This window comes from Suillus fuscotomentosus (genome assembly GCF_016647785.1).
Source record: "Suillus fuscotomentosus strain FC203 chromosome Unknown F5891scaffold_34, whole genome shotgun sequence".
Taxonomy (NCBI): Eukaryota; Fungi; Basidiomycota; class Agaricomycetes; order Boletales; family Suillaceae; genus Suillus; species Suillus fuscotomentosus.
Genome location: NW_024539546.1, coordinates 509,778 through 523,861, shown reverse-complemented (window position 1 = coordinate 523,861; position 14,084 = coordinate 509,778). Strand labels below are relative to the sequence as shown.

General features: G+C 47.9%; 7 protein-coding genes across 7 annotated transcripts; 4 read left to right on the top strand and 3 right to left on the bottom strand.

The window, feature by feature from the left end:
• Window positions 1-49: 49 nt before the first annotated feature.
• On the bottom strand, window positions 50-641 carry F5891DRAFT_954345 (uncharacterized protein; the record flags this gene model as incomplete). The annotated part of the gene is made up of 3 exons (XM_041375249.1): window positions 50-216; window positions 269-388; window positions 449-641. The coding sequence occupies 3 exons, from the start codon at window positions 639-641 to the stop codon at window positions 50-52; spliced, it is 480 nt and encodes a 159-aa protein (XP_041224863.1).
• Window positions 642-829: 188 nt separating this feature from the next.
• Window positions 830-2,775, top strand: F5891DRAFT_954478 (WD40-repeat-containing domain protein; the record flags this gene model as incomplete). The annotated part of the gene is made up of 9 exons (XM_041375261.1): window positions 830-934; window positions 999-1,238; window positions 1,285-1,425; window positions 1,479-1,745; window positions 1,795-1,833; window positions 1,887-2,008; window positions 2,069-2,243; window positions 2,297-2,312; window positions 2,363-2,775. The coding sequence occupies 9 exons, from the start codon at window positions 830-832 to the stop codon at window positions 2,773-2,775; spliced, it is 1,518 nt and encodes a 505-aa protein (XP_041224862.1).
• F5891DRAFT_424820 (nuclear movement protein nudC) lies at window positions 2,569-3,824 on the bottom strand. The gene is made up of 7 exons (XM_041371783.1): window positions 3,661-3,824; window positions 3,414-3,608; window positions 3,220-3,364; window positions 3,148-3,169; window positions 3,073-3,090; window positions 2,980-3,021; window positions 2,569-2,926 (listed from the first exon to the last, which is right to left on the bottom strand). Exons 1-7 carry the CDS (start codon window positions 3,752-3,754, stop codon window positions 2,864-2,866), a joined length of 579 nt encoding a protein of 192 aa, XP_041224861.1. The 5' UTR covers window positions 3,755-3,824; the 3' UTR covers window positions 2,569-2,863.
• Window positions 3,825-3,885: 61 nt separating this feature from the next.
• F5891DRAFT_1040522 (PINIT domain-containing protein) lies at window positions 3,886-6,694 on the top strand. Its single transcript, XM_041362021.1, has 10 exons — window positions 3,886-3,985; window positions 4,034-4,251; window positions 4,401-4,600; window positions 4,653-4,721; window positions 4,774-4,858; window positions 4,910-5,174; window positions 5,224-5,329; window positions 5,382-5,449; window positions 5,502-5,662; window positions 5,717-6,694. Exons 1-10 carry the CDS (start codon window positions 3,953-3,955, stop codon window positions 6,546-6,548), a joined length of 2,037 nt encoding a protein of 678 aa, XP_041224860.1. The 5' UTR covers window positions 3,886-3,952; the 3' UTR covers window positions 6,549-6,694.
• A 190-nt stretch (window positions 6,695-6,884) lies between these two features.
• Window positions 6,885-8,311, top strand: F5891DRAFT_1234763 (mitochondrial carrier domain-containing protein; the record flags this gene model as incomplete). The annotated part of the gene is made up of 7 exons (XM_041369621.1): window positions 6,885-6,975; window positions 7,005-7,033; window positions 7,091-7,159; window positions 7,214-7,364; window positions 7,415-7,735; window positions 7,785-7,896; window positions 7,948-8,311. 7 exons carry the CDS (start codon window positions 6,885-6,887, stop codon window positions 8,159-8,161), a joined length of 987 nt encoding a protein of 328 aa, XP_041224859.1. The 3' UTR covers window positions 8,162-8,311.
• A 149-nt stretch (window positions 8,312-8,460) lies between these two features.
• Window positions 8,461-10,957, top strand: F5891DRAFT_1190090 (P-loop containing nucleoside triphosphate hydrolase protein; the record flags this gene model as incomplete). The annotated part of the gene is made up of 10 exons (XM_041367243.1): window positions 8,461-8,798; window positions 8,858-8,968; window positions 9,022-9,219; window positions 9,272-9,432; window positions 9,487-9,666; window positions 9,719-9,807; window positions 9,867-10,329; window positions 10,380-10,566; window positions 10,616-10,790; window positions 10,838-10,957. The coding sequence occupies 10 exons, from the start codon at window positions 8,461-8,463 to the stop codon at window positions 10,955-10,957; spliced, it is 2,022 nt and encodes a 673-aa protein (XP_041224858.1).
• A 27-nt stretch (window positions 10,958-10,984) lies between these two features.
• Window positions 10,985-14,045, bottom strand: F5891DRAFT_1190089 (indigoidine synthase A-like protein; the record flags this gene model as incomplete). Its single annotated transcript, XM_041367242.1, has 13 exons — window positions 10,985-11,775; window positions 11,836-11,947; window positions 12,004-12,495; window positions 12,549-12,604; window positions 12,656-12,688; window positions 12,740-12,772; window positions 12,819-12,953; window positions 13,006-13,051; window positions 13,098-13,245; window positions 13,296-13,386; window positions 13,441-13,472; window positions 13,527-13,543; window positions 13,593-14,045. The coding sequence occupies 13 exons, from the start codon at window positions 14,043-14,045 to the stop codon at window positions 10,985-10,987; spliced, it is 2,439 nt and encodes an 812-aa protein (XP_041224857.1).
• Window positions 14,046-14,084: the final 39 nt, after the last annotated feature.

Below are 14,084 nucleotides of genomic sequence, written 5' to 3'. Positions count from 1 at the left end.
CATTTAGTTCTAGATCGAAGTGAGGTGATGAGATAGAGTGATGCTGCCTCTACTCGGAAGCATGATTGACAGGCTGAGGTACTGATTTGAAGAACTGCTTTCTCTTCTCCTCCTTTTTCTCTTTCGACCTGCCAGCAATTTCCCCTGCGTAGTCGAAGGTGCCCATAGCTGCACCAATTACAGCGCACGATCCAAGTGCAACCGGTATTGAACGTGCTGAGGTTGATATGTAAGGTGAACGAATAATAGATCCAACATGATAACACACTTCGAAGACCTGCAAGAAATCCTGCTGCACAACCACCCGCAATGCCATTTAGTGCATCATTTGTTTCTCGTTGATTCGCTATAGCCGCCTCCGTGAATGCAAAAGTAGCACCCATAGCAGCTGTAAATATGGAACTCAACCTTGACACTCTCATATTGCAAGTAGATTTCTTTCTCTTACCGAAAGTTCCAATAGTGCCCCCGCTACGTGTCAAGAACCCAGCAGCGCCTCGCGAATGGGATCCCAGGGCATTTTGGACTGCACTCACAAATGCGCCGACAATACCTGCTTGAAAACCTATGGTAGCTGCATTGCGTAGTGCAGGTTTTGACTCGAAAGCGTCTTCCAAGGTTTGTGGGGGTAGTTCAGACATCACGGCTGGTATGAGTGATGGAACGAGGCGGAGGTCGGCGAAAATGGTTTATTGAACGATTACCTTATTTGTCAATAGCCCTTTCTTATTATAAGTTCAAGTTGAAGGCCTTTGTCAGTCGATATCTTCCATCCCGACATCCTCTATTGTCATCGGTGGATTCTGAATAGGTGACTAGTAGCTCGACGATGGAAGAGTCTCTCGATGGCAGTGACCAGGTAGTCGCTGATGACAGCGACACTCCGTGGTTTCAAGACCCCGCTCGCTCCAAGCCATTCACGCTTTTTAAAACTGTCGATGTCCGTGCTAATTTCCCTAGCTTGCTGATCGTGACTTGAGCCAACTAGCATACGTCAGCTTGATTTCGTTGAGGAATGTTACTGCACTGCGCTCTTTCCATGGTCTGAACAGTCTTTGGGTGCCCTGTGGTATGGCGAGAAGGACAAAGAACTGCAGGACGGGCCATGGATACAGATGATTTCCGATTGGTCTGGGGCCCTCGCGATCGGAACTCTGGACTCTTTACTAGTTATCCCACTGAGCGCGTCGAGGCCACGCAAAGGCCTCTCAGTGTCTGTACCAAAACAAGAACAGAACGTATGAGGTGACATTCATGCACCTACTCGACCTAACTCGTGTGTAGACACCCGTAATGGCCGTGGGCTGGGCTCTACCTTTTGAGGCTCCACTAGAACCTCTTATTGTTTTCTCAGCGGGTAGTATCATTTACATCCTGAACCCAGTGAAAGGCGAGATCATCGGCCACTTGCGTGGACATGGTGGGGTGAGTACCTGCACCCTTCTTTCACTCCGCTGATGGAAGGTTTTTGTGATTAGCCGATCACATCCATAGTCATTCACCCTACGCATCCCTATTTATTCTGCACTACTTCGAGGGATTTTACAACACGCATATATGATTTGACATTGTCCCCGCAACAGGGCCCTGACAATCCTTGCTGGCCACCATCTAAAGTCTCCAGCCTAGGCGGAGCCCCCCATGGACTGCAAGCTAGCGAGCCCGAGGGTATGGGCGTAGGCCGATGCGTTAGTGTTCTTTGTGGTGGTCCGTCAGGTGGTCATGAGGCTGCCGTTCTAAGCGCTGTGAGTCCTGTAGATTAGGCTGATACCATGACTGATGTATTATTATGAGGCATTCCATCCAACGCATCCTCTGATCGCCACGTGTGGGGTAGGTTCATTCAAGGTTGCATATTTTGCGTAACATTTTCGACAATCGCTCAGCTAGATCGGGCTGTGAAGATTTGGAATTTTTCAGCGTCATCTTCCAATGGACTTGCTCGTGAAGATAAACCTCTTTTCAGCAGCAGTCGGATTCACAAGGCGCGTGTCATCTCCGTCAGTTGGTACGTATTTCTATGTAACTCAAGGACATCGGTTTCAATTCGCCGACCACGCCAAAACAGGCTTAGCACCGACACTTTAATAACTCATAGTGCACCCGCTCTCATGAGACGCCGTGGTCGCAAGGATGATATATACTACGAAGATGGAACTATGACAATTTTCCGGTGGATTGGATTCGATAGATTTTTTCCTGCAGGACAAGAGATTGGGAGGGTGTTGAGGGGTTGCTCATCAGTACATTGCCATTGCCCTCTATTTCTTTGATTATGTGGCTAATCATCGCGCAGGATTATCATGAAAGCTGTATGCATCGACATTTCTGTTGAAACTAGTGGCTTAATCCGTCTTTGCAGCATCATTTACATTGATCTCGACGTCCTCATTGCCCCAACAGACTCGACACGTTCATGTCACCCAGACGTTTACAGATGACTACATACTTGCATTGTCTCTTCCCGACAGTGTTCGTTTGTACAACGTCGCAAACTTCCACCCCCGCGTGATAGCGCCAGACCCACCTGAGCGTGACCCACCGGAACGTGACATTGAATCTGAATTCAAAAATGTACGTCTGGACGATGAAGAGGAAGAGGAAGATCAACCAATTACAACATTCTTCGGGAAATCACCCGAACCACAGAGATGGGAGGTTCTAGTTCCTGGTGCGCAGGGAAGCGTGCAAGCTAGTGTGCTCGGCTTTGGAGGACAGTTGCTGGTCACACTTGGGAAACGTAGGGTTTGCATCTGGAGAGAAATGCTAAGATAACTCTCATGTTATTCACAAGATGTAGAATTTCTTTGTTGTACATGGCGGATGCAATATGAAACCTGGCACTCGTTACAATAGATTGAATTTATGAGATCTTGGCATTCGAGAAATCGAGTTCAGGATGTGCGGCTTGGAACTTCTTCAACGCCTAAGACATTAAAAGTGGTTAGCCTCAAGAAACTTAACACAGGAATTACTAACCTCCATCTTCTTCAGCTCGTCTGAGGTAGGTTTGCCCATTTGCTGAAAATATACTGAATACGCATATTGTCATAGGCATGATTAAGTACATACCTTCTGTTGGTTGTCAAACTAAAAGCACGAAAACAAGTTGGTAGAAAGAAATATAGACACATGCTGAATACGCACCATCATCTTTTCGACCATGCCCCTGAAGAAGCTGGGTAAGGGCGAGCTTTGACTGATAAACGTGAACATTACCTGGTTTCTCCATCGAGGTCGCTGAGCTTGCTGTTCTCTGGCTGGATCTTGCGAGTGTCGATCTTAGGGTGATGTGTGAGGATATTGTCCCACCACTGCTGTTTGTTCAGCTTCTCTAGATGAATGAGAAGAGATTGCTGATCCTCTAAACTACGATTAAGAATCAGCATATGTATCGTGATGCGGCACCTCACCGAGTGTCCACGTGCTGTCCTCGAGTTTGATCTCTCTGCAGAGTTCGCCTTCCATAATTTTTTCCTGACCCTTGAGACCAACGCTAAGTTTCTTCTTCTGAATGATGACGGCCAAGTCCCTGGCTCGTGTCCCTTTCGGAACAGGAACGGTAATATCGACTTCGCCTAATTCTTGCTTCCATTTGTATGGGAGAGCTGCATGCTATGATCTATGATTTGATCAACCTCTGATTAAGTGGAACCATACCAGCCTGTTCGGCCTCCTCGCGTTCCCTATCAGCCTTATCGCGCGCCTCTCTCTCTTCCTTCGTGAGCTTGTCGTAGTCGTTTTCTGAAGACATACGTATGAAACAATCCTTTGATAATTCTACGAGTTTATATAAACGATATGAAAGAGATGGCGCACGTGAGCTGAATCGGCTTTGTTTACCTTTGTGTATTATAGTATGTAAACCAATTCTTTCCCGCTCAGCCTAGTCTCAACTCTTCCCTGTTCTCCTGAAAGCTTTTGCTCACTGTGGCTTCCAGCGGAGACATCAATGGCCACCAATGACTCTTGGAGCGATTTTGAGGTCTGGGTTGTAAATCTTATATCATATGTTACTAAATTATTACTCTAGAATTTACGACACACGGTCAAGCACAATACGGTGGATAAACTCAAACAAATTCTTACCGGTTTCAATGAGGAATGCAACACTGTATTTCACAAGTCTGGAAAGAAGCAGGACCTGATAGAGAGGATCGTACAGCAGTTGGAATCCTGGCGTCAAGCCAACAACATCGACAAATGGACCAAAGCGAAAGTTATATTATTCCAGGTTCGCAATACCGGAATGTGAGTGCCATCTCATGCAGTTGACTCGGTTCGCGTGCGTGGAGTTTCTCATGCGCCGCATTTATGGGATGCTTCGATTAGCTACAGCATTCATGTGTGGTAGCATCCTTTACTCCGTACACAACACTGACCGCGCGCTTGACCACCAGGTACACGAGCTCTCGTATGCCAGGAGCGATGGCATCCCAGTCATTGCCTTCGGTTCCATCAGCAGCATATAGTTCAGCTTCAAATACAGCTCGTAGCACTTTCAACGCGATCCCCGCTGGCCGCTATGATCCCTACGCCCCTCCGCGGCTACCCCCGCCACCAACCACAGGCGCTGGTCCGTCGGCTGTGTCCAAACCAGGTAAGATAAGTGCACACACTACCTAGTTCATTATCACCCACACATATAGCAGGTATGCGCTTCAAGCCATCCCCATTCTTTCGTGTAGATCAAGCTGTCTCTGGCATTGTCGAGTGTCCTGGCGAGTACATACTTAATTTCCATTAATTGGGTCCGGTTTGACAATTTTTTAGAATCCACAAGCTCGACTGATCGAAAACAGCAAACCTTGACTTTCACTCTCACCAGCGAGCAGTCGATGAAGTTGAACTCGACGACGTATGTTTCTGTCAGTGAATTAGATGTCGCGAGCTTGACACACCATTCTAGTGCCAAGTTCCAGCTTCGATTATACTGTACCTCAAACACGTTTTATTCCTCAGGATTCAGGCCCACCACAGCACTTTGTCCGATCGAATTTCCTCCCACGTGTGAAGTGCGAGTCAATGGTGCGCAGCTGACGGCGAACCTGAAAGGTTTGAAGAAGAAGCCTGGTACTGCTCCGCCAGCAGACCTTGGGAGGCCCGTTAGAACGACGGGTCAAAACCGGGTCGAAATGGTATACGTGAACAGTCAGCAGCCCATACAGCCCAAGGTTGGTGGACCTGTCATCTACACACAATTTGTCTTAGTATCGCCAGCAGAAATTCTATTTGATCGTCATGCTTGTTGAAGCCACAACTGTAGAGCAGCTCGTGGACAAGCTTAAGAAGGGCAAGTATCGCAATCATGAAGATATTGTGGCACAAAGTAAACCGTTTGTTTATTGAGCAAATTATTTGTTAAATAATTTTTCTTGCAGTGAATAAAACCTCAAGCGAAGATGACGATATTATCGCCGGGTCACAAAAGATGTCTTTAAAATGCCCAGTATGGACGTCCTCCACCCGCTTGACTTTTTTCTCATCGTAAAATGGTCTAGCTGAGCTTCATGCGAGTGAAAACGCCGTGCAGATCAATACTATGCCCTCATCCGCAGTGCTTTGATGCAGACTCGTGGTTCAGCTGCATGGAGCAAACGACAACGTGGCTGTGTCCTGTATGTGAGAAGGCTCTAAATTTTGAAGATCTCATTATCGACGGGTCCGTTCTTTTCGTGTCGCTGAATCGTCAGTTGATTAATGTATATGCCAATAGGTATTTCGACCAGATTCTGAAGGATACTTCTGAGGATGTTGAAGATGTTATTGTCGAAAGCGATGGGCAGTGGCATACAAGTGACAATAAATTTGGCTCAGCATCCTGGCTGGCCTCGCATCCAGGGACAGTTCCCTTCAGGTTATCCCCTTCTCCTCGTGAATCATCACCAGCATCGGTTGATGAAGAGGCTGCCGCGAAAGCCCATGCGAGGAAAAATGTGGAGATTCTCGTACTGGACTCTGATGACGAGGACGAGGGCAGAGTCAAGCAGGAGTTATCGGATTCCTACCCGATGAACACCTTTTCCAGCCCCACCTCCAATGCAGGTCTTCCGACAACCGCCCGGCAACCCAGGGGCGGTGATGTCATCGACCTAACAGCTGACTCCGACGAAGATGAGCCTCAGCCACCACCCATGGCACGGAGTTCTCTGGAGAAGCGCAAGGCACTTTCTGGTGCACCCTCGCCCACAGAGCAGATCTGGAAAAAATCCCGGGTTGATTCCGTTCCAGCAACTCAGCAACCACAGCCGCCGCCACAGCCTCAAATATCTCACGCGGTGCATCTTCCTCCTGTGTCGCCAGTTGCTAATGTCATACCTATGAGTACGCCTCGGTCCCCCGTGACATCGTATCCTACTGGGCCAAGCAATTACGCTGTCCCTCAATTACCTCCAGTACGTTACTCTAACTCAAGCTTATACGTGCCACCTGCGACAACTACTTCTCCTCATGACACCGTCCGTAGTCCATATGATACGTACAATCCCAACAGTTATTATCCGCCCAGACCTAGTGGTTCTACGAGCCGACCAGGCGTGTGGCCTTAATATTAATTTCGCATTGCAGGGACAGTTTATTCCGCTACTATTTGTCTGTTTGAGGTTCGGTTAGCTATAATAATACTGTTTTTCGCAGAGATAGCGTTATGCAATCATCTTTATTTACGTATTCAACTATGAATATCAGAATATTAGCAGCGGAACAGAGGCTACACCCGGAACGTACCTAAACACGATGCTGTTCAATCGGTGAAGAGCGGAGATAAAACCTTCCGGATGATTCCGAATTCCTTTTTGACGCGAACTTTTTTCCCTGCTTAGCTCTTATCCTTCCCCTCCATCCTTCTCTACTAGCCTTTCCTTGTTGGCTTTTCTAATTAAAAAATGGCCGAAACCAAGAGGGTCAAGACTCCCCAGGATTTCATGGGTGAGTTGCTCGTCGTCGTTGCTGGCCATGCAGCTCGCATTGTATCGCGTATGGAGCGCTAATACAATGTCTAACAGTGGATTTCCTCATGGGTGGTGTTTCTGCTGTACGTGTCAATGCTACTATGCGGTCAAGTTGTCGACGTTGACATTGTGTTTTGTAGGCCGTTGCCAAGACGTCGGCAGCTCCAATTGAGCGCATTAAGCTCTTGGTACAAAATCAGGATGAGATGGTACGTTCTCCATTCTATAACGAATGCGCAAGTGTCTTACATGTTGTCTCCCAGATCAAGCAGGGGCGTCTAGCTACTCCCTACAAGGGCATCAGCGATGCGTTCGGTCGCACCTACAAGGAAGAAGGCCTTGTCTCACTTTGGAGAGGTAACACTGCCAACGTGATTCGTTACTTCCCCACGCAGGCCTTGAACTTCGCATTCAGTACGTTTTCAGTCTACTCTTGTGTAGTGCATACCTGATATAAATTTCAGAGGATTATTTCAAGTCTCTGTTCGGCTTCAAGAAGAACGAGGGTTATTGGAAGTGGTTCGCTGGCAATGTTGCATCTGGTGGTGCCGCTGGTGCATCATCACTGCTCTTTGTCTACTCCCTTGACTACGCCCGTACTCGTCTTGCCAATGATGCTAAGTCGGCCAAGGGTGGAGGAGCTCGTCAGTTCAACGGTCTTGTTGACGTGTACAAGAAGACCCTCGCTTCTGACGGTATCGCCGGTCTCTACCGCGGTTTCGTTCCTTCAGTCGTCGGTATCATTGTGTACCGTGGTCTTTACTTTGGTGTATACGATTCGCTTAGTGAGTGGACTAAAGCAATCCTTGATCATGTCACTCATTGTGGTTACAGAGCCCGTTGTTCTCGTTGGTGCTCTTGAGGGCTCGTTCTTGGCTTCCTTCGCGCTTGGTTGGGGTGTGACTATTGGTGCTGGTCTTGCTTCTTATCCTCTTGATACTATCCGGTGAGTTCTGTCCTTTAACCTCAAATCGAACGACGTGCTCATCATCTCCAGTCGTCGTATGATGATGACCTCCGGTGCTGGCGTTCACTACAAGTCCATGTTCGATGCCGGTTCCCAGATCGTTGCCAAGGAGGGTATGAAGTCATTGTTCAAGGGTGCAGGTGCCAACATTCTCCGTGGTGTTGCTGGTGCTGGTGTGCTTTCGCTATACGACAAGCTCCAGCAAGTTATGTTCGGCAAGGTCTACTCTGGTGGATCTGGTTAAACGCCTTGCATCACATATTTACCTGGGCATTGGCTCCATCCCTTCTTTTAGTGCACGCATTACGATTTATTTCGATAGACTTTATCTCACTGGGTTCCTCCGAGTATGGATTCTTCTACATACTCCCACACTAGTAGGCCTTAGTTCATACCGAATGCAGAAGACATTCACGACCAATATTGTTTGAGGCAAGATTTAGCACCGCATCCTGCAGTCAGCATTACGCCTGTCTCTTCACGTGATCTACTAGTTGAAAGCTTGAGTGGGGAGCAACAGATGCACCGAACTGTCAATTTTGTATGTTCAAGCCTCGGCGTTATTTTGCCAGTGCTGCCACGGTCAAGCTGCGACCCTACCAAGAGTCCTGTCTTGAAGCATGCAAGAATGCGCTTCAAGCTGGTGCGACGCGCATTGGTGTATCTCTGCCAACAGGGGCTGGTAAAACAACTGTGTTCATATCCTTATTGGCGCAGATCCCTCCACCATCTCGTTCTCCATCTACATCACGTTCGTTAATTATAGTGAATAGTATTGAGCTTGCAAGACAGGCTGCCGCTCAGGCTGCAGCACAATTCCCGCAATGGCGCATCGAGATTGAGCAGGGCGGCAAGCACAAAGCATCCGGAAATGCAGATGTGTATGTACCTGACTTTGTACAACTCACTTCTCTCATCTCGATGTATCGTTATTAAACAGGACAGTTGCCACTTATCAGACACTCCTACAACCTCAGCGCCTTGCCAAGTTTCATCCGGGTAACCTGAAGGCAGTGATTGTAGATGAAGCACACCATGCTGCCGCCCCATCGTGAATACCCTCATTTTTGGGAGATTTGTTCAAATTTAATACGCTTTACATAGATACCGCCGAATTCTTGCGCACTTCGATCCAGCAATAAGGAGCCCCGATCCAACCTTTCAGCCTCTACAGTTGTCTCGCCCTATTCCAATTATCGGCTTTTCTGCTACATTCAGTCGTCATGATGGGCTCGCTCTTGGCTCAGTTTTTCAACAAATAGTGTATCATTGTGATTTTCTTGAGATGATCAAGGAACAGTGGTCAGACCATTACAATCTGGCCATTTAAAATTTTCTCAATCTGTTATGACAGGCTCTGTGATGTGCGCTTCACATCTGTCAAGGCGAACATTGACTTGCGGAATGTCACTGTGAACTCAAGAACTGGCGACTTCAACGCTACGAGCCTGGCGCACATCATCAATACAGATACCGTGAATAACCTTATCGTGCAAGCGTGGCTCGACAAAGCGAGTAAGTGATGTCCGTTCTTTGAGGCACTGTCCCGCAATCTTATGTTTGCAATAGGGCAGCGCCAATCAACACTTGTCTTCTGCGTTAACATTGCGCACATACGAGCGCTAACAAAGGCTTTTCAAGATTTCGGAGTTGATGCACGTCATCTGCACTCTGGGACGCCTGCTGCTGAGCGGCATGCACTGATCACCGCCTTTAAAGCAGGCCAATACCCTGTGCTTGTCAACTGCGGTTTGTATCTCACGGTTGGTTTTTGTTACGACTTATTTTTGGAACGAAACAGCAATTCTTACTGAGGGCGCCGATATTCCCAACATCGACTGTGTTATAGTTGCTCGCCCGACTCGGTCACGCAATGTCTTTGCACAGATGGTAGGTTGAAGTACAGTATGTTAAATGCTTCCCGTATGCCCATCATCCACTTTCGATAGATCGGGAGAGGGATGCGGCAATCACCATCGACAGGCAAAGAGAACTGCCACATAATTGACTTTGTCGACTCTACAAACCGGGTGGCTGGCGTGGTCTCGACTCCAACGCTATTCGGCCTTGATCCTGAGGAACTGATCGACGGCAAGGTGCATTTTCGTTTCATGAAAGTGGGGCTAATATCATACATAGATGAGTCCGTTGAGACTTTGGAGGCTCGTGCTCAGATTTCCAGCCTTCATAACGAACAAGTGCCAGTTGACAGCCGAGACGATATCCCCGATCCAACATATATAACATATGTCGATTACCAGAACCCGTTCGCACTAGTCGATGGTTGCTCAGGTGCCCCTCACGTCACAAAGCTTAGCGCCAATGCATGGGTAGGATGTGGCGAAGACATCTACATCTTGGAGTGCCTGGGCAAGGGATATATCCGTGTTGAGCGCATTTCTGCTGATGAGGGTCAGTCCGACAAGGTCTGCTGTGCTCCTTCGTCTCAATGTACTATCCAGAAAACCCGACACACTATCGCGCCACATTTACCGAGGCAACGATGCACATGCCATCTGCGAAGGCATTTAAAGTATCACCATTCATGCGGAAAAGGTTGATCATGACTGCGGAGACACTCAGGGATACAATCCGAGGCTGCGACACTTATGCAGTGCAAAAGGTCCTTCGTGGATCATTGGCACTAGGGTAGACCTCCGTTTATATACGAGTCATAACATTTCTGACATGCAGAAAGGCTACTGCGAACTGCAAAATGGCGGAAAGCGTCTGCATCCGATAACCAGAAGAACTTCATCCATCAACGACGTGTAAAACGTGCGCTGGATCAAGATGCTGCCGCCGCAACCTTGCAGAACATAACCAAGGGCGAGGCAGCCAACATTATCACTCGTTTGAAACATGGAGCCAAGGTATGGTACATATGTATGTTTCAGCTTGTGCTTATACTCTTGAGAAGGCCTATTATGAGAAGAAAGCGAGGGAAACTAAGAAAGAATCCCAACTAGCAGAGAAGGAGAGACGAAGGAAGGAGCGGGAGATAGTTCAGGTAGGACCGTTGGTGGTCCATGGTCCATGAGGCGCGCTAGAAATGGTGTCATTATTATTATTGATGGGAAAGTTTTCCGTGCAAGGATGATAGCAATGGCGAAACAGCAAGCGGGCTCTGCAAACTCAGCAGGGCGGCATGCTGAGCGACGTCTATCGTACGTTGTAGGCTTATTGTGGAGTGGAACGCCTTCGGAGACTGCACCAATGCGGCCAGCAAAGCTCCAACCAACGAATCTCCTGCACCTGTTGTGTTGACCAATGCATCGCTTGGGAGTTGCATTGCAGGAAAATGCTGCAAAACCACAATATCACCCGACGTAGGCGAGTGGGACACCACATAGCGCTTATGATGGTTAGTCGACTCCGTCGACCACGATGATTCAGCCGCGTCATCTCCCGTGAAACACATTACGACAACGACTCCCAAGTCACCGCACTTGATGACGAGGTGTCGAAAAAATGGTAGGAGATTGATTGCCATTTGGGCAACACCCTTTTCAACAAGGAAGGCCAGGTTTCCTCGTGAAGTATCGTGACTTGATGCTTCTCTTCGAGAAAGCAGATCGAGGTCTGTACGGAACTTCGAACCAAGTCCGAGGCTGTCCAGAACCTGCCACCATCGGTCATGTGAAGTGAGATTCAGAAGTTGTGCTTGTTGATACAAATGAGCGAGCTCGAGCAGATTAGGAGATGCAAAAGTAATGGGTGACCATGCAAGCTGGTCGAGATTACCGGCTATAGCGGGAAGAATCGAAGCTGACTTGACGACAGAAGTTGGTTCACTAAATTTTGAAGTGTTATTAGCAGCTCCTTTGATAGTAACATGAATGTGGACGAACAAAAAAACTAGCAAAAACACAAACTTTAGCCACACTTCCCCCAACTTATATCAACGAAGAAACTTACTATCAACTCCATTTCGAGAACATTCGCTCACTACTACCTTCAGTGTATCAGGTGATAAGTTCCCATCCACTGCAAGTAGTTTTGGTTTGTGTGCCAATATAAATTCACGTGCCTGGCAAGAAACTCATCAAGCCTGCCTGTTATGAGTGGTTATAGGACAAAACTGACCACATGTCCATCCATATTCCGAACGAGATCCATGTCAGCCACGCCTGCCCTCAATGCTCCCGATCCCTCCAAAAGTAGGCTGCACACGGACGACCTACCTCCCCGCACGGAAATAAGACCATCTGTTCTCATCCCTAGCATTCGTGTCTCCTCGCTTAACAGTCTCCCGAAAGAATCATCGCCGACTAAAGACACTAGTAAAGTTGCGGCCGAGGACTCGTCACTATGTGACGAAAGGACTCGGTGAGCAGCCTCAGCAATATTGCGACCAACACCTCCAAGTGACATGGAAACCTTCCCAGGAAACGTGGACTGGTGTCCAAGGTCCGAATCTGTGAGAGGTTGTGATGTAATATCTACTGCAGCACAACCAACTACGACCAACGAAGCGTTCGGTAGTGGTTGCCCTTTGAAATCATCAGTAGTCCCTGATGAGGCGACATCAGATGCACTGTGAGGCTCATCGGGTTTTCCTGTCACAGGATAGCATTGCTAAGAGGAACAAACATCACTTGCTATGTCTAATGGCTGATAGATCACCTCACATCCTGGTCATGTCTGTCTCCAGCAATTTTCGCGTATTCTACTGCAATTCGACCTCCTGTGCTCGAAATGTCAACAGTTTGGAAAACCTCTTTTATCAATTTCTTACCGACGAGCGCAGTATTCTCGACAAGGGCTATGTCTGAGATCAAAGTTGAGCGGTGAGTAACGCCTAGGAAGGTTCAATACTGACTGCTGGCAAGTGATTTTCCTTGTGTTAACTCGCCTAACCCTGTTAAGAAGCCAAGGAGTGACGGCCTTCCCCAGGCTACTGATATTTTGTTCTTCAGATTCGCGAACAGCTTGTTCGACCGCCTCTTGAAGGGCCGATCCCACAGCCTCATATTCAGCAGGGATAGGAACAGCAAAAAGGGCACCATTAGACATGCCCAGTTGCCAATGAGTATCTGTAAATATTGATGAGTCCGCCGTACTAAGTCATGTGTCAGCATTTCTTACGTAGAATCTGAGCGGCTGTTCTAGGATCATTTATCCTCCAAGGTGACTGTGAAACTAGTGAGCCAAGACACCGACACTTGTTGCACTCGCACCTCAAAACCGCTTCGACCGCTGTAGAAAGCCGGGAAATCGTGCGTCTCTGCGTAAGATACTACTGGTACACCAAGCGTTTCCTGCGTGAACGAATTAGAGATAAATTCTTCGAACATTTTTAGCAGCCACACCAGATACTCGAGGGTTCTGTTTCATCAATTTAGTGACAAGCGACAGAGAGGATTACAAAGTCATACCGCCTTATATCTAAAATGGATTTCACTCCAGCTGAAACCAGTCCAACTGGACAACGCGTGAGTTCATGTAGATCAGCTGAAACATCCATTGCTAAGACACGGGGTAAAATCATCAGAAGTCTCATAAACACTCAGTGTAACTTACTCTTCTCCCCGCCGCGATGTACTCCACCGAGCCTAAGAATACCACCTCAGAATACAAGAATTCGAAGTCAATATTCCCTGACCTACCCTCCAGTGGCAAAGACCTAGAACAACTGTCATATCGACGTGCAAATACATTTGCACCATGCGCACCTTGATACCAGCCAGTGCAGCAAAGATGAGGGTGGAACAACACGTAGTCCCGCCATCCTTCTTCAGAGCAATTGCAGCCGCAATATCTCGCCTGGACAACTTTACGGCGGTTGGGTTTGAGTGTTGGTCTGCAAGACGTTCCAGTTCTGCTGGATGAAGTCCAATCTTGATGCGTCCTGCAATAACAGCAATGGTGGCTGGTATACTCCCTGTGGACCTGACTATCCTCTCAACTGATTGGGCCATCTCCAATGAAGTTGGGTATGGCATTCCATGGGTAATGATGGTCGATTCGAGGGCGACTACAGGCTTTCCAGTAGCCAATGCATCCTCTACCTCAGGATGAACATCTATGGGAGCTCGACGCCCCCGAGCAGCAGATAGACTCGACGCCTTCCGTAGTGAAATGAGACGTTGGTTGGTAAAGATTCCCCGGAAGGAAGCTTGAAGCATTGGAGGTCAACAAGCTAATATAAAGCTGAAAGCAGTAGT